This window comes from Brettanomyces nanus, chromosome 4 (genome assembly GCF_011074865.1).
Source record: "Brettanomyces nanus chromosome 4, complete sequence".
In the NCBI taxonomy this organism is placed as follows: Eukaryota; Fungi; Ascomycota; class Pichiomycetes; order Pichiales; family Pichiaceae; genus Brettanomyces; species Brettanomyces nanus.
In genome coordinates this window covers 321,571-348,045 of record NC_052377.1, presented here as the reverse complement: position 1 = coordinate 348,045, position 26,475 = coordinate 321,571, and the positions used below count along the sequence as shown (strand labels likewise).

Below are 26,475 nucleotides of genomic sequence, written 5' to 3'. Positions count from 1 at the left end.
TAGGCAGGCTTAGGTTTGATAGGCGAAAAGTTTTTCATAGCCACATGAGCTTTCACAATTACTTTTGGTCGAGTTTCTCTCCACAGGTGTGTTGAATATAATCAATCTCCTTTAATATACATACTTATATAACAAAAGATAAAAGTCATTTGTAATAGGAGGAAGAAAAAAGAGAGATTTAATAATAATAGTAGAGGAATAAGAGAGAATAAAATCATGAGTTTGCTTTTCTTAGTGGTTGTTGATGTCAACATACATAGTCCATTATGATGGCTAGATATATTCCGGCAGATTGGTGTGCGTATCTATGGCCCCAAACCGCTATTTCAAATAAAGTTTTTTTTTTTTGTTGAAGAATGTGAATGCTGATAACGTAACATAACTAAACCAAGTAGTTTAGTCTTCCTCTGTAGCCAACTTCTCAGCCTTGGCAATAACGTCCTCAATACCACCAACCATGTAGAAGGCAGCCTCTGGGATGTTATCGTATTTACCTTCCAAAACAGCCTTGAAAGACTGAACGGTCTCCTCCAACTTGACCAACTTACCTGGAATACCAGTGAAGACCTCAGCAACGTGGAATGGTTGAGACAAAAATCTTTGAATCTTTCTGGCTCTCTCAACGGTAAGCTTATCTTGTTCAGATAATTCATCCATACCCAAAATGGCAATAATATCTTGCAAGGACTTGTAAGCCTGCAAAGTCTCTTGGACATGAGTTGCAACGTCATAATGTTCTTGACCGACAACATCGGCATCTAGTAATCTAGACTTGGAATCCAACGGATCAACGGCAGGGTAGATACCCAACTCGGAGATACCTCTAGACAAGACAGTGGTGGCGTCCAAGTGAGCAAAAGTGGTAGCCGGAGCCGGATCGGTCAAATCATCAGCAGGAACGTAAACGGCCTGGACAGAGGTAACAGAACCCTTTTTGGTGGTGGTAATTCTTTCTTGCAACAAACCCATATCGGTGGCCAAAGTTGGTTGGTAACCAACAGCAGATGGAATTCTACCTAACAAGGCAGACACCTCGGAACCGGCCTGAGTGAATCTGAAAATGTTGTCGATGAACAACAAGACATCCTGACCCTCTTCATCTCTGAAGTACTCAGCAATAGTCAAACCAGTTAAGGCAACTCTAGCTCTAGCTCCAGGAGGCTCGTTCATCTGACCGAAAACCAATGCGACCTTGGACTCTCCATCCAAATTAATGACACCAGTCTCTTGCATTTCTCTGTACAAATCGTTACCTTCTCTGGTTCTCTCACCAACACCGGTGAACACAGAAAAACCACCATGAGCCTTGGCAACATTGTTAATCAATTCCTGAATGAACACTGTCTTACCCACACCGGCACCACCGAACAAACCAATTTTACCACCTCTAGCGTAAGGGGCCAATAAGTCGACGACCTTGATACCGGTCTCCAAAACCTGAGCCTCAGTAGACTGTTCAACAAAAGCAGGGGGATCAGCGTGAATTGGCTTTCTCTCCTTGCAATCAACAGGACCTCTGTTGTCGACAGGATCGCCGATAACGTTTAAGATTCTACCCAAGGTACCTCTACCGACTGGGACAGAAATAGGGCCACCAGTATCAATAACTTCTTGACCTCTAACCAAACCCTCAGTACCATCCATAGCAATGGTTCTAACAGTGTTCTCACCCAAATGCTGAGACACCTCCAAGATCAACTTGTTACCTTGGTTATCCATCCTCAAAGCATTCAAAATAGGTGGCAATTGGCCTGGTTGGAACTTGACATCGACGACGGCACCAATAACGGCACTAGGAATGTTAGTATATAAGACAAATATGGTGATAACGAGAGACTAAGATATTCAATCTCTTAAATAAAAACCACACTTTCCGCGAAAATCTCGTGGAGATAGGAAAATGCGAGGAAGAGAAATGCTCCCATTTGATTCGACAATTTCCATTCACCCCGAGAAAAACTTATTCTTTGGGGGGAGGAGGGGCGGAAATAGAGGTGAAAATAATGGAGAAGAGTGATATTTAAGAGGGAGAAAGCATCAATTGAAAAGCACAATGAAGGACAGTAACGGTCAGATCCACAACAGTAGAATGATAAAAGCCATGGAAAACAGCTACCACCTCGTAGTGAAGTAGAGGAGATACATCAGTTATCAAAGGAAAGAACGTGATCTAGATAACCGTCCCTTTCCTAAAGCCAATTGAAAGTCAGATACCATCCTGTTTTGATCCATCAAAGTAGTCTCAGTTAATAAAAACAATAATATACTTACGTAACCTCACCTTTAGCTAGCGCAGCTGTAGCAAGACCCCTCTGGAAGGCCGAGCTTGCCTTGACAGCTTTCAAAGCGGTTCTGGTAGTATTAGCGAATAATCTAGCAACCATCTTTTTAATGGACTATATATATTGATCACAGAACGCTGAAAGATAAAATGAAACGAAACAAAAGATAAAGGAATAAAACAAAGAGACACCTTCAAATGAAGCCGAAGAAAAACCTATTCCCTGGTCCAATTCATTCTTCTTTGCGTTGTGGATAATGGATTGGCTCGAAAATTTTTTTCTCAGCTTTTCTCCCCCACTAGAATTGGAACCGACCTATGAGAGTTTTGTAAAAAGAGCCAAGCAAGGCCTCGGGGAAAAAAAAAAAGGAAGGAAGGATAAAATGAGGCGGCCATCGGCCTTCTTGATATCATCAAGGCTGTGTAGCTGATATTGAAGTACTTAAACTAAATTGTTTTATTGATCTCTGGCTCAAGCACGTTATTAATGTAGTCCTGCAACTCCATCAAATTGCTGTCGTCGTAAAGAGTCGTGGACAATTTCAACCTATTGAGATAATCGGGATTCAGATGCGAAAGCTCCTTAGAGAGACAGTCCATGCAGAAAATGATCTTACCGTAGTTGGCATGCTTGATTCGCTTATGTTTCATTCGACTAACCAATTTCATTCTTTTGCAACTACTTGTTGTTTCACCCAACAGAGAATGATGACCAGTGACATCAGACTTGTGCTTCCTTAACCTACGACGGGTATCTTTCTCCTCACTCTCTTCTCGTGCTTTTCTTATGATCTGAGTCCATTCAGATTCGAAGTCACCAAATTTAGATTTCTGAACCTGCTCTGGTGTTTGGTTCGGTGTAGGTAGTTGTTGCTGATTGTCCTCGTGCTTAATCTCTATAACCTCCAGAGCATTTTGGATACCTTCTAATTCCTTGAGTAAATCAACTTCAACCCACTGAAAATTCACAAATGACTTACAATCATGACAAATGTATTCGTCTGGATAGTCCTCACTTGCACGGGAAGGATTCATCCTATAAACGTCGCCTCTGCCATGATACCTTTTGGTCTTTCGTTCGTCTTCTCTCCGTAGTTTTTCCTTCACATAGTTCTGGTACTTTTCGATCGGAAGTCCCTCCAAGAATTTATTTAAGGTATCATTTTTCATAACTTCACCAAACTTATTCACACAATTTTTGTAGTTGCGCAAGGATTGCTTTAGCATGCTCGACACAACCTGCTCTGTAAACATTTCTTTACTCTTAGTAAGCTGCACACCTCCCGAAGCCAAATTATCATCCATAATGTTCCTGAGAAGTTTATAGTAGTTGAAAACATTCTCCTTCTTCACTCTTCTGTACTCTTGAATTGATTGTTCACCGTATTCTAGCCAATATGGCATTGTAAAGTTCACTGCTTCATTTACGTTGAATCCGCAGTTAAATCCTGCATGATAGACTTTGGGGAAAGTAATCACAAACTCGTTTGGTCCCTGATCCACAGAAAAAATATGTACCTTCTTGGACTCTGGCTTATCGGATTGCTCTTTCTCAATCTCTTCCGGAGATACTAATGTTACAAGCTGGTGAAGCAAGCCTGGTTGCTTATCAAAGTAGGCTGGGCTGATCTTCCTGCATAGTGATTCAAACTTCTCACAATCGCATGCAGGAATAGCGTACCATTTTTTGGTAGATCCAAGATGGCAGTAGTTGGCACTCATAGTGTAATGATCCTCTTTATGCCAGCAAAAAGTGGAGAACATCGAACCAACATATAACCACGGAACAGTCATTCCAGAAATTTGCTTCCTGTCTTCACTTTTAATGTAGTTTAATAATGATCCATCTGCAAATGGTAGCTGGGTCAGGTTAAAAGGATGCCTGATGTAATACGCCTCCTTCTCTGTGTCCACTAGGAAGTTTTCAGTCGTGGGGAAACCAGAAACTTGGTCCTTCTCCTCGTTATGAATATCCGCACCATATCTGACTTCAACACCACTTGTCTTGTCATTGGATGGATGACTAACTAGCGACCAAAACTCTTTTTCCAAGATATCAACGGAGGGATTTCTATTTTCAGAGAAATGACTGTCACAGTAATCATCCTTGACTTCTTTGCAATCTTCTTCGAACTCTTTCAAGGTGAATATATTATCATAGTCCTCCTCGAATCCATAATCTCCGTTGGTACCATCCAAGCAATCTTTACAAAACCACTTGCTTTTGGGTATGGTTTTCAAAGGATGATCCAAACATGACATATGAAAGCTTCTGTCACAGCCATCACAAAGTAAAGTTCGAGAGGGATCACTGTCCAAATGGCATAGAACACATCCATTCTTGCTGTCCGCTAGACTGCCAATATCGTTTTCAAGTAGTTCCCTGAGAGATAAATCATTTTCAAATTTCGGAGGCTCCTCCTTCTTTTCATTTTGCAGATATTTCGAATACCTGATCAAGTCCTTAAGAAGTTCTCTATCTTTGATTAGATAGGAATATTTTTTGAAGTCATTTTCATTAAAGATATCAAATATATGAGTTCTCTGGCCATCTATCAAAGTCAAAAATCCATCATAATCTTTTGGTAAATCTGAAGTAGTCAGTGGGTGCTTTTGCTTTCTTCCTCTTCTTCTGTTCTTGGAAGATTTGAGAGGATTCTTACCTCTCATCTTCAAGTAATTGTTGAATCCTTGGAAGAAGAAATCCCTAGAACGGTTTATTAAGCTCAAATCTTTCAAATCTTGTAGTCTAGTGTGAAAAGAAAATCGCTTTCTATCTAGAGCAAATCTGGGCTGCCATCCTTGCGGTGGTCTGATCTTCAAAATCCCGTACTTTTTGCCGACAGCAATGATTTCTGGAGAAGATAGATACTTGATAGGGTTATCGAACTGCTCAGCAGACGGATGCAAAGTAGGTGCTGCCAATGTTATGAACATAGCTATAATTATGCGAATAGTATAGAAGACGGATAAAAAGGAATGGCTTTTCTCAAGCGGCTCCGATAAGACAATTTGGTTCACTTATCTGAAAAAAAAAAGCTGGATGAGCAGGTTTAATTAGATATCCTAATCGGGATGAATATGCGTAACGACGATGAGGTGAGCTTGCGATGAGAAGAGAAGTAGGATGGATATGAGGAAAAGAGAGGAAAAATCGTTGCCTAATTGAAACCGTTGCTCAACTGCAATAGTTCTTAGTTGCAATCGTTGTGGCGGCAATAGTTGCTTGGCGGTAAAAATAATCCAATTACTGCCTCTTCTGAATCATTCTTTTACTATGTCTTTACTGAGCGGCCAAACTGAGAAGTGAAAAATTCTTGAATGTACAGTACACGTCAGAATCTTGAACAAGTAATGGATTACCCTTCTTTATATTCGTTGTCTGAATTTGCCCAAAATTATGGCGCTTTTTCGTTCTGGAACACTGCTATGGTCAAGGTTACTTGTGCTAGGATTCATTTCGTTTCAGATGATGAATAACCCCCGGTCGATATTGGAATATTCGGGTGTTATATTATTATCTTCATCAATGGGACTTCCCACCTTGATGTACAATAGCGGATCTCAAGTGTACGGTTTGATTGGCATCTTGCTTATTTCACTTATTCTTGGTGATTTGGGAGCGCTGTTGGAGGGAAATATCAAGTACTTTGAAACTTCTGTGCTGCTGAGACTCACATTTTTCTTCTTTTTATGCAATTACTGCTATTTGGGAAGCTATGTTTCAATATGCAACTCGGCAGTCTTCTCTTACTCTATTTTGGAGACTTGGTTTGGAATATTGACCTTTAGCACGTTGATCGACGAACGCCATAAGAGAGAGCAGGAGAGAGTGAGTAAATTTGAAGAACTCAAGGAGAAGTACGATAGAGGAGAGTTAAGTAAGAGTGAGGCAACTACGTATGAGAAATTGTTAGATGAGACTGAGTATAAGAAAATCATGGGTGAGTTTACCCAATAATTATGGAATATATGTATATATAATCACTTTTTTCCTAAGGCAGAGGCAATTTTGGCAGCCTCTTCTACGGCTCTACTAATTCCACTTCTAACGGCCTTATCCTCCATCACCATTAATCCACCGATAGTAGTTCCACCAGGAGTGCAAACGGAAGCCTTCAAAACCTCCGGATGTTCTCCTGTCTCCATAACCATCCTTGCAGTACCCTCCATAACCTTAGCAGCACACTCCTTGGCGACATCGTAGGGAATACCCATTCTAACGCCTCCTTCTGCAAGGGCCTCCATCATAACAAGACAGAAGGCAGGACCGGATCCAACCAATGAAGTTGCCGCGTCCATATTACTCTCAGGCAATTTCTTTGCCTTGCCAACCGTGCCAACCATCTTCATAACTATGTCTTCATATTTCATTGCCTCCTCAGAGAATGAAACAATAGCCATACCACATCCATATTTTGCTGGAGTGTTAGTCATCACCCGAGCAATGTAAGGTGAAAACGTCTTTAATTGATCAATCGTCCAGCCCGCTAGTAACGAAATAATCAACTGCTTTCCATTCAAGCCATCGGCCACAGAGTCCATAATATGTTCGCACATGTAAGGTTTGCAGCCTAAAATGATGATATCGGCCTTTCTAACAGCCTCAACATTTTGTGATCCATAGGAAACTTCAATTCTATCACCGTAAGCAGTTTTCAACTTCTCTGCAGACCTACTGCTACCGGTACAGCAGATGAACTTTTGAGGGAAGGGCTCGAATGATGACTTTAGCATCGAAGAAAGAACCGCCGTACCCATCACACCACATCCTAGAATCGTCACTGTATAATTTTCCATGTTTATAGTTGACAAAATATGAGAATCAGTGAGAAGAAGCCTGTGACTAAGAACTAGAAGCGAAAATCCTTTCAAAGAGGTTCTTTTTCTCACTACTTCGCGAAGAAATGTGACTCCATCTTCTAAGGGATCGATCATGTTAGCGAGCGTCACATGGAGATGCTTGAAGAAACTGCCACACTGCCACTTCTACAGGCAATTGGCAAGTTGATCTCACTAAGTATACATTGTCTCATTCTTACATTCAGAGTCTGCTGATTAATACTCCAAGGGATGTAAAATTTATTTGCAGTAGCTATTTATTAATCGAAAAATATTGTCTATATCTTTTCTAGGAACTAGAAACCATTCTTTATGCACTCCGCTCGAACTACTTTTGCAGCTGTCGCAGTAAACCTTTCCAAAACCGTACCTTCTTCTAAGATCCCAATGTATTTTTTGTTCCGTTTCATATGCCTTTTTCTGGGTATGAAATCCTCCCCTATCCATATCAAACTTATTGTAACCTCTGTTGCCTCCAAAATGCATTGAATTGAATGCATTGACCAAACTTCGTATCTTATCTTGTTTTGAGCATATCACCAGAGATAACATTGCCGGGGTAACTAATATAAAATTCTGCTTGCATTGTTCTTTCCACTGTCTTAGCCGATTTACCGGAGTGGTGGATGTGTATCCAACTTTAATCAATATATAGTGCTTGGGTAGAAACTGTCTGGTTTTTCGGTAATTGATAACATTATCACTTGTTGGATCGGCAAACCTTAGCCATTGTTGCTTTTGAGGTTTGGAAGAAAGAAGATGAGCCAGAGTAAATACGTAGATATATCCTGAAGAAGATTCACTGTTTGTCATCTTGATGGACTTGGGTATAGTGCGTGCTGCTTGAGAGAAATGGATGAAATCCGGGATTCTCTTCTGCTGTTCTTTATGATACCGACAGAACTTCACGGTATCATCAACAATCATGATCCGACATCTTTTACCGGCTTTTGTGACTCCATGACACTGCGCCATGAAAACAAATGTGGTTTTGAAGGCTAATAGGAAGAACAGGCTAAGAAATTTCAGCTTTAATTGCATGTATTTATCTTTTTCCTAAATGGGAAACAAAACAATTTGCTCATAGGGAATATTTGAAAGAGAGATCTTATCTTCATATTCTTTTGTATATATGAGAACTATAACACCATCACGGAAAACTTTAGGAGTTTTGAAGATTTCAGCACCAGTTTGATACCACCATAATTTCAACCTCTCATGAGTGCCTCTCATGAGTGCCTCTCAGGAGTGTCTGATCAGGAGTTTTTTGATTCATATTTTTTTACCTCTGAGAATGTATATACTGTATCGAGAATATATTACCTATTAGAAAAACAGGATGGACTTAGCTGCGTGCCAATTGTGGCCTCCAAAGATATTGAAATAGATATGCTGCTTCTTATCCTGTAGCATCCTTGAAGTCTCCCTAAAAACAATGTACGAAATTAATGACGAGCCAACTACACTTACCTGGCCCTCACCTCTAGCAAAGTAGTTTGGTGGACATTCAATCTGAATCTCGGTCGAATAAGGATTTATTACAACGAGAGCAAAAAATATAGTCGATACAGATTCTTTCTCGAAGGATTTTAAATTCTCTGCAGCCCCTACAAATGAGAGAGTTGCAGCAATCTTCAGCCACCAATTTCAACTGTGTACAGGGCACGCCCTTCGCTAATACCTTTAACACGGTATTTAAGATCTCCCAGGTATTTACTTGCCTCATCGGAAAATCAGATTCTTCAGGAGATGAGGTAATATTCGGGCAGTGCAAGAAATAAATGACAATGCTGCTGAAATCTGCGCCGTGCGGCCCTCGGAGAAGAAAGACATTAGAAATGCCTGAGATATGGCATGGAGTTCTGCTCGTATATAGCAATCTGATTTTTGTTCTTCGATATATCTCTTGTAATAAAGGCATCCGCCATTTCCTCCAGATATGCGAGTCATTATTATCACTTGGCTGCTGCTCATGGTAAGCATAGCTGCTGGTCCGGCTAGTCTATTAAGCGAAGAGGACGAGGCACATTTAAGCAATGTTCTACGTTCGGCTACCCGGTTCAAGAACTTGCCCCAGTTGAAAAGTCGACCACCACCAAGTGAACGTACTTTGAAGGATGGAGAGATACCCTCTTACGTTACTGAGTATTCTCCTGTGGTACATCTATATTCGGAGGAACGATATCTTCCCTATGACATAGCCGGCTTCGTCAAGCATTTCCATGGAGAATACGAAAATGGCACTAGGATCAATCACATTGGCAAGAAGGGCCACTTGAGGATTGAAGATTTGGAAAAATTGGCTCCCCTCTCCACCAAAGAAAGCAAGGTATATCTGACATCCAATGAGGATTTCGATACCGATCCGGAATGGCTTACAGGATTAGCCAATATGCCTAGTTACTACAATGGAGAGATTAAAAATGCTCCTGCAACACTCATTGTCGTTGATAAGGGTAATGGATGGATTGATGCATACTGGTTTTACTTTTATTCTTTTAATCTGGGGCCATTTGTGATGGGGTTTGGACCATTTGGTGATCACGTAGGTGATTGGGAGCATTCCTTGGTCAGATTCTATAACGGCGAACCTGTCATAGTGTGGATGTCTGCACATGGAGGCGGAGGGGCTTATTTTTATAAGAATCTTGAAAAATGGGCTGGAACTAAACATCCTGTGATATTCTCTGCCAGAGGTACCCACGCCAACTATCCTAGTACAGGACAACATGCACATGACACACCTTACTCGATATTGAGTGATTTTACGGATAGAGGACCTCTATGGAACCCGTCGTTGAATTATCTAGCTTATACTTACGATGGAGTGGAGGTTACCTATGCGAATGGCTCGAGACCATTTCGTGAAGCTCAGTATGGAAATTGGCTTCTTTATAAAGGAACGTGGGGTGATAAGAAATTGGTACCAGAAGATCCAAGACAGCATTGGTCACCGTTCGAATGGAAATACCTTGATGGACCTGCCGGCCCGTTGACAAAAAACTTGGAAAGAATCTCGCCTTGCCAAAGACATAAGTGGTGGAACTTCTGGAATGGCTGTAACGTTCGGAAGTACATCAAATATGGAGATGGATTTTTCGATAAGGAGGGAGATAATAGCTGTGGAAGTTTGTATAATATGATCAGGCCAGGTATTTTGAAGACTACAATAGAGACGATAACTTGGGGAGGATGGTTTTGCTGGATTATGGATCTAATATTTGGATAGGCATGTATGTAATGAATACTGATGGCATACAATCAGAGTAGAGGGGGGGGGGTACCGGAGGAAATCATTCGCGACTGCCTGATGGGCGGCGAATCATTTACGGATACGCGCAAACAGGATTAGCTGTAGACACTTCTTATTCCGATTCAAACTCCTCAACCCTGATCAGGCTTAACGATGCCGGAAGCCATTGCATCTGCACATTCATCATCCCCCGTATTTTCTACTTTTTTGAAGTTTATCAAGACGAGTGCAATTGTTGGTGCCTCGGCAGCAGTTCTGGCCTTAGTTGCGTTATATGCATATCAGTCTAAGATCGTCTACCCGTCTGGATTGAACAACGCTCGGGTGAAGGTGAGCACTCCAGATGAATACGGTTTACCGTACCGAGCAGTGAATTTACGTACAAGGGACGGCGAGACTTTGCAGTCTTTTCTTCTTCTTCATGATAAAGATGACCCTGGCTACAGTAACAAAACTGTTCTGGTGTTGAGCCCTAACGCTGGCAACATCGGTCATTTTTTGCCTGTTGTCAAATATATTTACAAGTCTCTCAATTACAACGTGTTTATATATTCTTATAGAGGCTACGGCAAGTCTACAGGCTATCCCAGTGAGCATGGGCTAAAGATAGATGCAGATACAGCCATGGAGTTTATTTCTCACCATCCTCAATTGTCTCAATCCTCTTTGGTTTGTTATGGACGGTCGATTGGAGGTGCAGTTGCCATATATATGGCTTACAAGTTTCCAACATTGGTTTCAGGACTTATATTGGATAATACCTTTTTGAATATAAGGAAGTTGATTCCATATATCTTCCCTCTCTTGAAACCTGTAGCCTTTCTGTGCCATGAAGTATGGCCCTCAGAGGAATACATGAAGCAGATTCCACCTCAAATCCCTGTTCTTTTTTTAAGCGCTAAGAATGACGAGATTGTGCCTCCTGCACATATGAAGAAGTTAAAAGAGCTTAGTAAAGCCACCCAGAAGGTCTGGAAGGAGTTCGACGATGCTCATCATAACGATACAATTACGTGTTCAGGCTACTGGGAGGCCTTCTACGACTTCATGCATGACATGGTGACCCCTGTAGGCAGGTAGAGTTGATTACCTATGGTAATCCATTATTATTATTACACTATATTACATTTTATGTAGACAATACCACTGCTGGTAGCCAACATATCGGACAATCCGTCTGCTTCTCTTCGACGAACCAAGACCTAAAGCATCCAAAATGCCCCTTATGCCCGCATCCTAGCAACACAACACATATGCCCTTAATAGGCTCGTCACAATAGGTGCAGTTACCTTGTCTCTTCGAACACTTCTCACAGTACCAAAAACCAAATTCCACTCCTGAATCTGCGTTAGTTGCTCTAATCTTCGAGTTTTCATTTAACACAAGACTATGGCAGCTATTGCAGAAGAGTCGCACCGATGTTCGTGTTTGACCTACAGTCTTGAATACATCATAAAACTCCGAAGCCCTTTTCATGACAGCAGCCGCTGTTCCAAACAAACATCTTCGGAGTAGCATATCATGATAAGTCCAGATCCATTCCTGCGCTTGATTATCACTCATACTTTTAGGATATAACTGCTTGAAAAGCAGCGCAAACGTAGCGCACGTGATCAAATCTCCCTGTTTTGCACTATAGTTGGCAGCCTGCCTGATTAGATCCGTAGGGTTCCAAGGAACAGTCAAAGGGCCATTCGTAGATATTGAACTTTTTCTGAGAATGGCAGTTAACTGGCTTTTCTTATTGCCGGATCCACCTCTTTGTAAAGCATCGGAACTAGCCTTTCTGGACACAATTGCTTCAACCATGTTGTCGCTGCCCCCCTCAATATCTTCGGTTTTTAGACCAGAAAACTTAAGCAGGCGAGATATCACCGGGGATCTAGAGAGAGACATAGAGGATCTCGGTGAAAACGACTTTTCATTATCCATATCCACAGATGAACCATTAAATGAATACCTGTTCCTTGAGAAGTTGGATAATTGCTTACTGGACCGACGGATGGCCACAGGATGTATCGACTGCTGACCATCAAAAGTCACAGTCTCCTCCTCATCATCAACAATAACATTTTCATTAGAATCGGCGATGGATGAAGGGATACTTTCCACTATGGCCTGCTCGGATTTCACCTGATCACCATTCTGCTTCTCTTTCGAGTTGCCATTCCCTGTAGAAGCCACTGATCCTTCTGTATAGGAACCCAAAGACGTTCCGAATTTGTCACTTTGCGAGGCATTTATTGTTGAATGAGTATCAGAAGTGTAGCCTTTGGCAACTGTCTCCTTTGGAGAGGATACTTCACCTAGAGAACTTTTGAACAAAGCATCTGCGCTCTCCGTATCATCCGTGTATTGCCATAGAATACCAAACCGAAGAGTCCGCCATGTTTGACAATCTCTAAATCTCCCTGCAGAAGCTGCCAATGCAGCGTTGTACTCACATACCTGCGTTATATCCAATCCATCAGGAACCTCAATAAGATAGCTAGCCGATAAAAACTCAAATACCTGACTTTCGTTACGAACTAACACGACATCGACCGGCATCACAAAGGGTGAAACTTGAAGATTAACGATGTGCTTGCTCTGCGGGGTCACAAAGGATTTATTTCGTAACGCTAAGTGATTTCTTCCAATTTTCTTTTCCGCAGCATTGTTGATATACGACGCCAATGAGACGGCAGACTGCAAAGAATGATGCAATGTATCAGAGGTAGGAATGCTGCTCAAACCAGCGGGCGAGGCCTTACTACTACTGCCATTGCCATTGCTATTTCCAGCTGTAGAACCACCAAGCCCTGAAATGAACAGAGACGAAACTTTTACAGGTTCATTGTGTAAATCGTAATCGTCTTTGCTCTGCTTGATAAACAAAAGATTACAGGCACCAACAGGGTTCCAAGAAGTTGCATAGGGGCATAGGTTGTCAATAACCTTAGGCTCTCTGACGACGTCGTGCTGAATCAAACCTTTATCTTTCGAGCAACTAATCAAATGACGCGGAGTTTTCCAAAGCAACCCAGTAATTTGGTTACTGTGACAGTCAATGATGTTCCTTGGAATGAATCTTCTGTTTAGGGTCCATATCTGGATGCATGGATCATCATTAAGAAAGCATGTCGCAATATCAGTGTTCATAATGGATCCATTACCTCTTCCTCTGCACCAACATGCCTTATATATTGGACCGGAAGTGTATATGACATGATCAGGCTCTCGGCGATATTCGGCATCTGAACCCATATTCCAAACCTGTAATTGCTTGTCCCGTCCCCCTGTAACAATATAATCCAAGTTAGGATGCCAATCTAGGGTAAGACCAGGTCCTGAATGTGCATTGATTCTCCTTTCTACCACGTCCGGCTTCCTTGTATCCCATTTCTGTATTACACCTGAGTCAAATATACTACAAAGTATATTCTCTTGATGAGGATTGAATTGAACACATCGCACGGCATCAGCGTTACCATTTATAGTTATTGCAGCCCTAGTATTTCTCATCCGGAGATCCCAGATCTTCATCTTTCCGTCTTGGGAACCGGACACCAACCCATAGGGAGCCACGGTGGAGAAATCTATAGAATTGACGGCTCGCTTATGATCCGTGAATGTACTCCTAACCCTATTTCCCCTATCCAAGTTATATAGATGAATGGAGCCAGATAAAGTGGATGCTGCAATATTTCTTCCGTAGTTTTGATGACCGAATTTTAGGTCACTAATTAGTCCAAACTTGGCGCTTCTGGCATGCCCTATTTGCATAGCCAAGTCGTACTCCAAAACAATGTCAGTCTCAGATATACGGGTCAACTGAAGACTTTTCGGACCTCCGATAGCGAAAAGGTTGGGTGTAGCATTAGATTTAGCCAGAGCTAGAATCTCATTACTCGACTGAAATCGCACTCTTCCATTCGCACTATCATACATAGAAGTTTGATTAGGCGGAGAGATCATCGACGCACTGGTGGCTGGAAAGGGAAATTCAGTACTGCTATTTCCAGCCCCCGTGGAAACCCCGGCTATAGGAACAATAGAGCCAGGCGGAGGTACTAGTGATACTGCAGCCGGAAGGGACGGTTGAGCGGATGGTGTTGAACCCATCGAACTCGCTGGCCCCACAGCCACAGGAGTTCCAGTATTACCTGGGCTGATTCCCGTTATGGCTGAATTACCATATATTGAAAAAGCAATTCGAGAGAGGGACCCGCTAGGATGCCTGCCGTTATCGTAGATATACAAAGGAGATGAAGGAGAAGAGCTTAAGGACCTACGCCCCGAGGCGCTATAATTACCTCCTGGAGAATGGGACACAAATGAGTAGCCATGCTTCCTATTGGACGAGGAAGCTTTCTTGCTTTCTTCGTCAGACATCTGATGAGGAACCAGAGCAATATATATAAATGGGTGAGTGAATGACGGGACTCTTTCTCTGCTAACTAGAGGATAGATCGTATGTGAGGAAATGTAAAGAACGCGAGAAACTTTTTTTCCTAGCTTACCTATAGAAGATTAGGGATTTCGATATATCAAGACAACACTAATATTATACAGTACAAATGAATGTGATTAGACAAGTTCAAATTTCTCTTTGATGGGAGAAAGAGATTCCGAGGAGTATATTTTGAACTGATAGGTGAAAATTGTGTCAAAAAATATGGATATAGTTATCAATCCCAACTTACCTCTATTTAAAGAGATTGCTTCTAGCAGGGGTTTATCGTTCTTGATGAAAAATTCCAATATACAGAAAAAAGAACCCAGGTAGTCCAACACTATCTGAGCTTTGGACGATCCGTACATGGACTTTCTTTTCCAGTTATGGATCACTTGAGGGATGTATTTAATACAACTTATGCCAATCTTGAAATACGCAAGATTCAGGGTGAAGTTGAGCAATTGAAGGTCCGCGTCTCTAGAGAACCAGCCATAGGCTACAAGAACCAACAATGCAGAAGATATAATTTGAGTCAAACGACTGACCCTGTTTTTACGATGATCATGAAAATTCCAAAGCGAGGCTCCAAAGACACATTGCGACCATGTGACAAGAAGAATGAAATCTCCATGAAGTCCATAGAACATATCCGACGAGGACAATACAGGCAATGCTGAGTAGACCAATTCGAACTGTTGACGTACCTTTGTGCTATACATTTGAAGAATGATAGAAAGGGTGTAGGAAGCATAGCCTAAAAAGTTAAGGAAAACGGAATCTAGAGATATGGAATCTGATGATTTTACCTTGCAATTCAACCATATTGTTGGATAGTATGCAATTCCCTGTAGAAGAAGGAGGAAGTTAGTAAGAATAAATGGAATTCACACGCGAATCATCACATACCCAGGTAAGCGCACACGCCCAACCACAGAAGCCAGCAAATGACATGAGGTTAGAAAAGTGGAGATAAAACATCGAAGAATACATCTGTCATTCAAGCAAGAAAGATCAATTCCTGGTTCGCTTATCAAGATTCTCTCGAAGTTTAGCGAGGAAAATAAATCCAGATTTTTCGCTCCTCTCATTGTGTCTTTTGCGTTAGCCCCTCTCTGTAGTTCTTCTACTCTGCCTCTAAGGGATGACGCAACAAGCAATTAGCGATACGCTAGTTAGAAGATCGCAAGGTGGTAATCAGAGACGCCTTATTTCATGGTCTAGACAGGGTCATTTGGCCTATAGTGCCAAGCCTAAAAATGGTTCTGCTAATCTCTTCATCACATTCTTAGAATGTGTTGATGGTTGGACCTGGCAACTTGCACCACCTACCCCGTTTAGAGTTGAGAATTTCGTTTCTGATGGTCCCACGGATTCTGGAAATTTACTTTTCGAAGGAAGAAGACAAGATGGTAATGCAGACGTGAAGTTTCAACAGCATCAACGACAGTATGAACAGCTACCCGACTTGGACATCGTCTCATTTAGCAACACAGGCTGGGATTTGTTTACAGCTGACTCAAACGGTAATGTGTCAATTCTTGTAACTGGTATCAAGAAGCTGGTTCATAATAAAGATTTTACCCCTCCTTTATTTAACTCGCAGCAGTCAGGAGGTAATGGAGGCAATACCAACGTGAATTCATCGTCCAACGTGCCCTCATTTCCACCTATACAGTATTCTAGGACGTCTTTCAATACTGCAGAATTGTTCTACTCGGATTCGACAAACCTTCCTCTTCCTGAACTTTCCACCACGAAACAGAGAAGACTCAATCAGTTGGTAACTATGAAATGGCTGAACATTGAAAAGCCAGTGATAGCCAACGCCCCTGCCGTGAAGAGCAAACAAACAGCAGACTCCATTGTTCCCAGTGGATGTGCTGCCAAAATGGGTGCTGCCTCCCAGGATGCTGGTGGCTACTATTATGTATACAATGCTCATCAGTACAAGCCATACGGTGCCATGCATCCACTAGCTACAAAACAGGCTTGTATAGGAATTCGACGCAACGGAAAAATATGCTTGTGGCATCAAGAGGATCATGGTATTGACTACAAAAGAGTGTGCGCTTCGTTGGATTTAGACTGCATTGATGATGAAGTTCTCGACTCTGCTATCGCTTTTTCCAGAGAGGGGAGAGTCATAGTGGCTGTTCACACCATTGCATCCAATTCGCTAAAGTTTTATGATGTCGAAATTGATTGGGGATATTTAATCGAAGCTGCAAAGCATTTAGCAAAAATGCCAGGTTATCGGGTTCCTGACAACGAGAGAATATCTCCAAAACTAGTCATCCGAAAGATTTTCAAGTATAATCTCGGAGACTTGTCTGCAAACAACCAGAGACTTGTGTCTATAGATATGATATCACCAAACTACCATCAATCAACCGAGTTGGAGGTTTTGCTTACCTTTGAAAAGGAAAGACGATATAGCAATGATCCGGTGGAAACTACTTTGGTGCGATATCAGTTGAAGGAACTTCCTTACCTCAGCACCATTCATCATACCTTCAAGGATATTGCTAAGAAGACGGGTGTTGACACAGAGCAGTTGAAAGCCAGAAAGAACTACGACATGAAATTTATGCAGAAACTTAACTTCAATGAATCCATTGTTTGCGTTCAGGCAATGAATCTTGACATGATCATCTGCATTACTTTCTGTAATGGTATGATAAAGACGCTTGATAGAAACACGTTTGAGATAGCGGATAATCTCTACCAACAGAAATTCAGTTCAGAATCGGAGAGCCCATTTTTACCCTCCGCTATCAACTCTTTGTGCGATGCAGGATTTGAGTTTCCTCAAATGGACTTCCAGCCAGTATACTGCTGCATATCTCCCAATATATGTACCTATGTGGCGCTACCTTTTGATGAGTCTACCTTATACATTCGGTCTGCGGAGGCTAATATTGATGATAGTTTTCACAAGACTAAAAATACCGGCTTGCTCTTGGCTACTGCTGCTGCAGTGGCTCTGAGGCACACAAGCGCATGTTATTTGGGATTCTTCACCGATGACTTGATTGCCAATATTAGGACAGAATTGGAGCACGTTTCTAGGACTGTATCGGAAGGATATTCTTACAGGCTCCTAGTTGCCATCCTTCAAGAAGCTCAAAGAGCTATCAGTCTCAACATAGATATATCAGCAGAACAAACCGATAAGATGTCACAGAATCAGCCTTTGCAGAGAATACTGACCTTACAGCTCTCTTTAGGAACAGGGAAAAACTGGAAGAGAAATAGAAGCGCCAAGGTGGCCCTCTCTTTAGTAAACATGAGATTTGTCGCATCATCTGTAATGTACGCTATTCACACCATTTATTCCAACATCCAGAGATTCTCGAGAAAAGGACTGAATATTCCGGATACCTATGTGAACTCTAGAGTTAGAGAGGACAGTATCATCTATATTATTGGAGTGATAAGATGGTGTTTGGATTACGTGGTTCTCTTGAGTAAGGAACTATTGGAGTTAAAGAATGCCTTCAAGAGAAATAATAAGCAAGAGATTGAAAAGCTTATCAGTACCCTTTTTGTGGTTCCTCTTATTCTTGGCAAGGTTCCGAGAGCTTTTCTTCTTTTCTCCATCGCAAATATAAGACGATTATTTTCATTTGTTCAAAAGTTTGTGGAGAAAAACTATTCAGGTTTAACAGCATTGATCACACCAGAGAATCCAATGGGCGCCTTCAAAGCTGTTGAAAAACAGCTTCTATTGACACCTTCTAGTTCTCTTGCGGACGATATTAACGAGGCCGCTAATTTGCAGAATGGTAACGCAACTGCCGACAAGAATTCTAATATAACTCATGCAATTACCTCACACCCTACTGTGGAAGCTTACTACAGGATTGGTGCTATGATAGAGAACTGTCCAATCCCTCTTCAAGCCTTTGAGAAATTCCTTGCAGATGCGGATGCACCACTTCGGAATTTGAGGCTTGATCCTTCTACATCGTTAGCGGTAGAACAGCAAATTGTGTGTCAGGGTTATGTGGCCAAAAACTTCATTGAACCATTGAGAAGGCTATGCGAAGTTTTTAATAAGACCATAATTTGCTCGCCACTGGTGGATATACCTAGTGTGTATTTTTATGATACGCAATGGCTTCGATTGGATGGTTATAATGATGAGGAAGAGCTTGAAGAGTACTTTGATGAGAGGCACTTGAGTGGAATTGACAAATTAAGTGAGCTTGCAAGTGATTCTGTGCAAGTGAAAAGCGAATTTGCTGGAATGACACCTCCACTATCAAAGAAGAGCAAATCGAAGGTGGAAGACGTTCTTCTTGAACGTACAGACTACGATTTTTCTAAACGAGGCGCCAGAAGATTAATTTATATGAACTGCTATGATGGATTGGTGCTAGACACTCTGCGAAAGCAGTTAGTGAAATCATCAGAGTTTGTTCAGTATGATAAAACAATGATCGATGGAATTACAGGAGCAGGGGGAGGCACAATGGCTACTGGAGTACCTGGAAACGGAACTACGGTAGGTGGGTCACCTCAGGGTACAGCTACAGTCGCAGGAGTCGATAATAATAGATCAGTTATTCATTCAAGCGCCAGCGCAGAGTCAAAAAAAATTACTCTGAGGTTCTGCATCCGGTGTGGTGCTATATCTTCTGTACACGACGAGATGTTGTTTGTTCCAGGCCATCCAAGCTTGATAGAGAACCCAGTGTTTCAGCATTACCAGAGGATATGTTTCTGTGGAGGGTCCTGGGCAAATATTTGAAAAGAATATAGAAGCAAAGATGGAAAGCAGGTTGACAGAAATGCCAAGTGTGTAGCGTACGGCTACTAAATACTTAGGTATTAAGATAAATAGATTTTACGTATGGACAACTAAAAAGAACTATAGAAGCACAGAAACAACGGATAAAAGAAATGAAAAAAGCATATGCATATGGTCTCTTTGCAGGAGCTTTCGTTTCTCATATATAGTTGATCTGATTGATCACATCATTTAAGATCGCAGCGACAGACTATTCTGCACCACGGCAGGGTCGGGAAAAATAAAATCACGGGCACTCTATCACTTTCTTTAGTCGTACGAGGAAATAAAGTGATTCCGAACGCTGGTGGGGTTTTCAGATGGTGCAATTTTCTCGTTATCTATTTGTAAGTAAAAACAGTTTGCTTGTAGTCTTCGTTTCATAATGCCATCGTATAAACGGATGGGCGGTAACGGATCATACGGACAGGGGGTGAACCCGTTTTTCCACAGACTAGCTTCTGTATCGTCGACGTTTTCGTCAGATCAGGCCAGTACTTATAGTTATTCCAGCAGTGTGAATGGGAGTGAATCATTCAAAACTAACAACAGAGGTGAGAAGTGTGGGAGTGAAATAGGAAAAGGGTCCCAGGAGACACTTTCGTTGATTGCCAGAAGTCTCAGTGCGTCTTCTGTCATTTCTACTTCTACAAGCAATACAACGTTTGATTCGAAATGGCTTCCAAATTCTGAGGTGGTTAAGCCGCAAACCTACAGAATTGACCTCAAGTTGAGTCCTAAGGAAATCGAGATGCTTAGGTGGTCGTGGCAAGTTGTCACATCCAACGATGCTAGGGCTGGTGACGATACGTCGTCTGTTATATCCCATGGAAGCAGCACTTTCAATACGGCGGACTTCTCTTCTTTTTTATTTTGTGTCCAGTTCTATAACAACTTGATCGCCATGGATGGCACAATCGAGGAGATGATTCCCTCTATTAGACATCAGGCTTCTGCCTTTGCTGGCGTACTTAACTATGCTATTAGCACTTTGGAGAATCTTTCTAAGATGCGTGATACGCTTCTAAATCTTGGAAAGCTACATTCTCGCATCTTGGGTATCGATAGTCCCTACTTCAAGACCATGGGCGAGGCACTTATGAGGACTTTTAGAGACTGGTTTGGTAAAGATATGTCCGCATTTCCTCTTGAGTTGGAGGAGGCATGGATCAAACTCTACTGTTTCCTTGCAAATTCCATTATTCAAGGTGGTATTGATCCCTTCATTGAATATGGAGCGGATGATTCATCTTCATCCATTATTCATGATAAAGATGGCGGCAGCCTTGTCGATGCATCATCCTTACGCAGTAGACCGTTACCAAGAGATCCTTCCCTGCTTTCTTTTCAGCAGGCATCATCTCCTGGTGAGGAAACGAAACATGGAAATCTTGCCACGTCCAAGAAATCCACTCGCAAATCTGGCAACTCTGCAAAGAAGAGTCGTAAACGTGGATTCCGGGGTAAGAATTCTGACGACGGTGATTGCATCATCATGTAACTCTATTCTCTACTCTTGTTCAACCAAATGTTTTTATTTTATTTGCATTTCTATATAGTTCATTCACTTCTTTCTCAATTAATCTCATTGTTCGACTTTAAAACCGTTAGGAGATGCCGGTGAATGTTAATGACATCTGCGTTCTTCGGATCTTTTAGACTCTCCACGATATGTTTCATTCGAAGAGTCATTTTACCGTCATTACAATATGCATCTCCAAAATTGAGAACCAGCTTGTAAGTAGTACGAATCCATCGTTTTAACAGCGTTCTCTCTTTTCGTAAGGATTGAATCTGCTCATTTTTGTGCTCCAACTCTGCACTTAGACACCGAATTCTCTTTTCATAAATTTCTATCTGTCCTCTCACCTCATTGGTTTCGATCTTTGCATTTTCCTCTTGCCGCTGAAACTTCTTTAGTAGAGATTCGATATCAAAAACATTAGCATCTGCAATTTTATCCATTCTGGCCATCCATACTTCTACCATATTCTCTAATCTAATCACCCCAGTATTATCTCCCCACATTTGTAAAAGGCTCTGCAAATGAGTTTTCAAGTTCTCCATGTGCCTTATATGAGAACGGTGCATACAGTTGGCATTGTCTATGGCGAGGCAAAGTGGAACTTGCAATTTAGAGTCGTCTTGATTTAAGCTTTGCCCTTGCGTAGGCTTATCTTGCAGAGTTTCATCTTTTTCGTAATCTTCACTGAAAGCATCTGCAGGTAAAGGCAACCCAATCTCTTCATGAACCTGTTCCAATGAGATCCTTTCATAGGGGATATCTGGGTCCGAACTACCTGCAGAACTGGTCATGATGTTTTAAGAATTTTGACACTTCAGATTGGAACAGTGAGGGAAAAGGCGCTTAATGTAAAGGTAGATAAGGACCCCCCACTAAAAAGAAAAAGAAATCTGAAAATAGAGAATCCCTTTCGCGCCGATTAAAAGGGAAATCTAGGAGCCTAAAAGGTCCTGCAAATATGATAAGAAACTTCGTACCAATATAGGTATATTTACAGTTTTCTATTTTGAGACATTGACGTATCTGTACGTGCAGATCTTATCGACACGCTTTTACAGAAGTTTCAGTAATTCCTTACTGCAATAGTCGACTGAAACAATTCACCACTTCAACTCCTTTCCCCTAACTTCGCGTCAGGGCTGGAATAGGAAAATTACTTCTTTCGGATTAAATTGTGCTTCCTAGTACCCCTGTAACGCGTCTCTCTCTCCTTCTATTGTTTTTCTTTCAGATATTTTTTTCCTGTTCTTCACTTTATTTCAGTGTTATTTGGGACGGCTGGGGATACACGAAAGAAAGGGAAACAGAAAAGACTAATAAGAAACAAATACTTTTTCAAAACTGTCTTAATATCATTGCCTTTCTTTCAATAGCTTAGACTACCTCAAGTGCCATCACTGATAGACTCATCTTCTCTTCTGCACCATCCCCATGATACACTTAAGTGGTGTTTACAGTGAGACAGAACAAAAGCAAAGATTTGGCACTTCTTTATCTGCAACCGCCACTACATCTTCTCCACAGTACACTCAAGATTCTGCTTCGATGAGTTCTGTGCAAGACGAACTGGATTTCCGAAGTGTTAACCGTTCCTCATCCTTCCAAACAAGTACCAGCTCTTCTATCGAGGAGGAAGCTATCTCTAATGGCAAAATGAACGAGCCTCCTCCTCGTACGACGAGGACTCCTGATATTTCCTCACTTGCATTTTACTCCGGGCCAAGCTTAAATAGTTCTATACTAAGCAGTCGGAAGCATGCTCAATACGTGAGAAGATCCATTGTAATATCACCATCGTTGAACTCAATTCATTCTTTGAAAAATAAGGACGACCAAGCATTAGTCTCTGAGGACCAACGTTCGGAGATTCCAACTGCTCAGATGAACATAGTGAATAGTCCCAGCATTCAGGCATTGAGTGATATTCTTAATCAGAAGATGGGGAATGGACCGATAAATGATAATCAGGAAAACAACGTTGAAAGGTTCGAACCTATAACAGAGGAGACCTACGAGGATGCCACTAGTATATTAGACAGCCAGACACAGTCTAAACAACAACTAATAGACGATGAAGTCAATAGTTCTGTTGCCACCTTTCATACTGCACATTCGTTTGATACTTTGTCTGCTTCATCCTTTCAGACCCCTGTTAAATCCACCCAACCCGCAAGCTCTGTGGCTGCTGAGCAGCCAGACTTGATTAGTCTCAACAGTACTGTGAAGGGTACTCCAAAGATTATTCCAGACTTCCCTGCCACACCCGTGAGATCTTCCACTGAATCGCCTTTGACATCTAGAGAAATTCATTTAAAGCTCAGTCCCTCGCATTATGGAGACCTATTTGAACAGTATGTTTCGGCCCCAGAGCACGTTCGGAAGTCATCCTTCTCTAAGCCCGCAAAGATTGCCGAAACAGTGAAAGAGGGTGACCTCATGACCCCAAGTTTATTTTCACCCGCTCTGGTATTCAACGAACCTATTCAAAGCTTGCAAATACTCAATCCCGATAAAGGGAAAAGCCGAAATGTTTTTTCCGATCGTAAAATTGGGTCCTCTATCTACGAAATTGGTTATAAAGATCAGAAGGATGTATCCTTTGATTTTGAACACAGCACAGATAACGAGGAAGCTCTCAAGAGCTATGAGAAGTTTTATAAACTACACTTTTCCGCTTACAACGGGAATCCTCTTCCAAACAAGTCAGAATCCATGCAGACTACCGAGAAAGAGGATGCTGATGAATCTGGAGACACGTTTGTTGAAGAGCCAAGTATCAAGTTCCTTAGGAAACATGAGAAAAGACTTTCCATACGACTGGTTTCGGATGCATATGACGATGACAACCATATAGATGGGGAAGGATCTGCGCGTCAGCCTGCTATTGATAGTCCTGTTGTGGCCGACAGCCCTGTCAATGAAGATTCCGGGATAACGTTACACGATTTGTATTATCCTCCTTCACCATCTTTATTACAGGCTACACCTAATATGTTCAAGTCACCAGTATTCCAAGGTTCAAACACGGTGAACAGTGAACATTTCAACAAGATTTCACATTCCCTTGGGAAAATGTTCGACCAATCGAAATCACTTCCTAATACCCCCAAGGAGGATGATGTGGATCCACTTGGGACTGGGGAACCAGAAGACCCCGATGGGCTCGAGAAATTGGTGAGTCCACTGAAGTTAATGGAGCCCCCCAAAAATCCAAAGAAATTAGAGACTGTGAGATCAATACAGCCAGTAGAGAACTCATCCAAGGGAGGTTTCAGTGACACAGTTCATACAGAGAAGAAACCGGCATCGAGACGGCTACGTTTCAGAGGTTTATTCAAAAAATCAGGATCTAGGGAACCAGTCAAGGTTGCTTTATCACCGAAACCGGTGCCCTTGAGTAAACCTACGACTGCTTCTACTTTGAATCGTCTTCATGCAGGAGGAAGAAGAAGTGAACACCAGGCCAAAGCCAAGAGTTTTGCTGGGTTTGTACAACCCGAGGAACGAAAACCTCAACTCGAAGAAAAGAAGAACAGACGGAAGAGCTTGTTTTCGGGATGGAAAAGGAAGAGTTTCTCCTTCACTCACAATACTTCGCAGAAGAAGAAAAATAACGGAAAATCACTATCTGGCAGACGTAGATCAGAGGCCGAAGGGGATAATAAGAAAAAAGATACATACCGGAGCGAGAACGAATCCAGATACAGGGGGGTAGTCCCAGAAACTTCAATTAAGGAGGAGAAGTTTGATCCGTTTGCAAACACTTCTTCAGACTTCCCCAAGGGCCTAGGAATTACCGTGAAGTCGCATAAGGGAAGTGTTCCGACTACACCAAAATCTCTTTCCTCGGAATTCACGACTGCCTCTAGTAAGATTCGTGCAGGAGACGTGCTATTTCCAAGAGTATTGGACAATGCTGAAATCGAGTCTATTGTTAGTCTTGAGAGGTCGAGATCTCTGGGCTCAACCACCTCTGGTCATAGGACATTCTCGTTTAGAATGAGTTCTGGTGAACACTCTTTCATGAAAACTCTAAATGAAGCCAATGACCAAACAAATTTCGAACCAAGCACGATTGATCATATAATTGCTGTGAAACCGCCTAATGTGGGAAACAATATTGGTTCCATTGGGCTAAAAGTTCAACAACGGCCTCTCGAAAAACACATTGATCATTTCTCGTTGAATCAACCGGAGTATGAGCCAACGAAACAACCTACGGTGGCAAACCAGGCAGATTCAGAAGATATTGAACAGGAGATTAACGAGATGATCAACATTATTGATTTTAGTGATGGAGAAAGTATCGATACCAGCTTCAAATTTGGCGATACCGATGCGACGATCGATGAGAAATCAATGGATATACTTGAAAAAAAGTACTCAAATGAAAACAGTCCATTCAGTGCTGAAAATGAGAATGAAAATACTCCAGAATCTAGAAGGATTGAGTCTGAGGACGATTCTCGTAGAAAGGCAGAGAACTACCGTCAGCTGTTGAGACAACAAAGAGAAGAAAACATTGAACCCGAGCACCAAAACGACCAGATTCTTGCGTCTACTCCGCGATTCCATTCAATGTATTCTGAGACGGAACAGGGTCGACCTGCATCCATGTCCTTCAAAGGATTGAATGGACCTGCATTCAATTCGTCTCTTAAGCCGGCTACTCGGTCGGCCATTATTGGGTCCTTAACAAGCTCACATATATCGTATGCCATGAGCAAAAGAGATTCAACTGGTTCAAGTTATGATAGTGAACAGTACTCGGAACCTGAGTTTGATTTCTTTGCAGATGGTGTTCAGATTAATGGGAAAAATGGTTCTCTTGAGGATATTCATCCACCGCACAGGCTCTCGGTGATGTCGAAGTTCAGCTTGTCGAAGTCGGGTGCTGAAAATCGGACCCAGCAGACGTCTGAATCACCAGTGCTTTCGATCCACTCGTTTAATCATCATCAGTCATTGCAATATGACAAGCCTAAAACCTTGGTCAAGTCGAGAGTCAAGCGCGGGACTTCCATGGGCAATTTGATTGGAAACACATCTTCAGTCAAAGGTTATAATGAGGGAAGAAATAGTAAGGGGAAAAGCAAGAAGAAGAGTAAAAAGGTTAGACATAGAGGAGTTCAGTTCTCTTCGAAAATCTTACTCTACACGACATACGCAGAGGATGAGTATGATAGACATCCTGAGGATGCCGCGTGCAACAACTTGACTCCGGAGTTGGCTCTGGATATCAAGAACGAATTGAATGAATTTAAAGCACAGATGGATGTGAACGAGGATTCCAGATGCTACACACATTTCTTTTAGTGCGACATGGCTCCTATTTTCTATACA

At 41.9% G+C, this 26,475-nt stretch overlaps 10 protein-coding genes across 10 annotated transcripts; 5 read left to right on the top strand and 5 right to left on the bottom strand.

Annotated features, from left to right (window-relative positions):
- Positions 1–396: 396 nt before the first annotated feature.
- On the bottom strand, positions 397–2,384 carry ATP2 (atp2, beta subunit of the F1 sector of mitochondrial F1F0 ATP synthase; the record flags this gene model as incomplete). The annotated part of the gene is made up of 2 exons (XM_038923629.1): positions 397–1,792; positions 2,272–2,384. 2 exons carry the CDS (start codon positions 2,382–2,384, stop codon positions 397–399), a joined length of 1,509 nt encoding a protein of 502 aa, XP_038779557.1.
- A 344-nt stretch (positions 2,385–2,728) lies between these two features.
- FOA43_003377 (uncharacterized protein) lies at positions 2,729–5,218 on the bottom strand (the record flags this gene model as incomplete). Its single annotated transcript, XM_038923628.1, has 1 exon — positions 2,729–5,218. The coding sequence occupies one exon, from the start codon at positions 5,216–5,218 to the stop codon at positions 2,729–2,731; it is 2,490 nt and encodes an 829-aa protein (XP_038779556.1).
- A 1,047-nt stretch (positions 5,219–6,265) lies between these two features.
- On the bottom strand, positions 6,266–7,081 carry FOA43_003376 (uncharacterized protein; the record flags this gene model as incomplete). Its single annotated transcript, XM_038923627.1, has 1 exon — positions 6,266–7,081. The coding sequence occupies one exon, from the start codon at positions 7,079–7,081 to the stop codon at positions 6,266–6,268; it is 816 nt and encodes a 271-aa protein (XP_038779555.1).
- Positions 7,082–9,095: 2,014 nt separating this feature from the next.
- FOA43_003375 (uncharacterized protein) lies at positions 9,096–10,352 on the top strand (the record flags this gene model as incomplete). Its single annotated transcript, XM_038923626.1, has 1 exon — positions 9,096–10,352. The coding sequence occupies one exon, from the start codon at positions 9,096–9,098 to the stop codon at positions 10,350–10,352; it is 1,257 nt and encodes a 418-aa protein (XP_038779554.1).
- Positions 10,353–10,529: 177 nt separating this feature from the next.
- Positions 10,530–11,456, top strand: FOA43_003374 (uncharacterized protein; the record flags this gene model as incomplete). The annotated part of the gene is made up of 1 exon (XM_038923625.1): positions 10,530–11,456. One exon carries the CDS (start codon positions 10,530–10,532, stop codon positions 11,454–11,456), a length of 927 nt encoding a protein of 308 aa, XP_038779553.1.
- Positions 11,457–11,505: 49 nt separating this feature from the next.
- FOA43_003373 (uncharacterized protein) lies at positions 11,506–14,334 on the bottom strand (the record flags this gene model as incomplete). The annotated part of the gene is made up of 1 exon (XM_038923624.1): positions 11,506–14,334. The coding sequence occupies one exon, from the start codon at positions 14,332–14,334 to the stop codon at positions 11,506–11,508; it is 2,829 nt and encodes a 942-aa protein (XP_038779552.1).
- Positions 14,335–15,956: 1,622 nt separating this feature from the next.
- Positions 15,957–19,568, top strand: FOA43_003372 (uncharacterized protein; the record flags this gene model as incomplete). The annotated part of the gene is made up of 1 exon (XM_038923623.1): positions 15,957–19,568. The coding sequence occupies one exon, from the start codon at positions 15,957–15,959 to the stop codon at positions 19,566–19,568; it is 3,612 nt and encodes a 1,203-aa protein (XP_038779551.1).
- A 40-nt stretch (positions 19,569–19,608) lies between these two features.
- Positions 19,609–21,108, top strand: FOA43_003371 (uncharacterized protein; the record flags this gene model as incomplete). The annotated part of the gene is made up of 3 exons (XM_038923622.1): positions 19,609–19,615; positions 19,662–19,668; positions 20,160–21,108. The coding sequence occupies 3 exons, from the start codon at positions 19,609–19,611 to the stop codon at positions 21,106–21,108; spliced, it is 963 nt and encodes a 320-aa protein (XP_038779550.1).
- A 74-nt stretch (positions 21,109–21,182) lies between these two features.
- On the bottom strand, positions 21,183–21,923 carry FOA43_003370 (uncharacterized protein; the record flags this gene model as incomplete). The annotated part of the gene is made up of 1 exon (XM_038923621.1): positions 21,183–21,923. The coding sequence occupies one exon, from the start codon at positions 21,921–21,923 to the stop codon at positions 21,183–21,185; it is 741 nt and encodes a 246-aa protein (XP_038779549.1).
- A 640-nt stretch (positions 21,924–22,563) lies between these two features.
- On the top strand, positions 22,564–26,448 carry FOA43_003369 (uncharacterized protein; the record flags this gene model as incomplete). Its single annotated transcript, XM_038923620.1, has 1 exon — positions 22,564–26,448. The coding sequence occupies one exon, from the start codon at positions 22,564–22,566 to the stop codon at positions 26,446–26,448; it is 3,885 nt and encodes a 1,294-aa protein (XP_038779548.1).
- Positions 26,449–26,475: the final 27 nt, after the last annotated feature.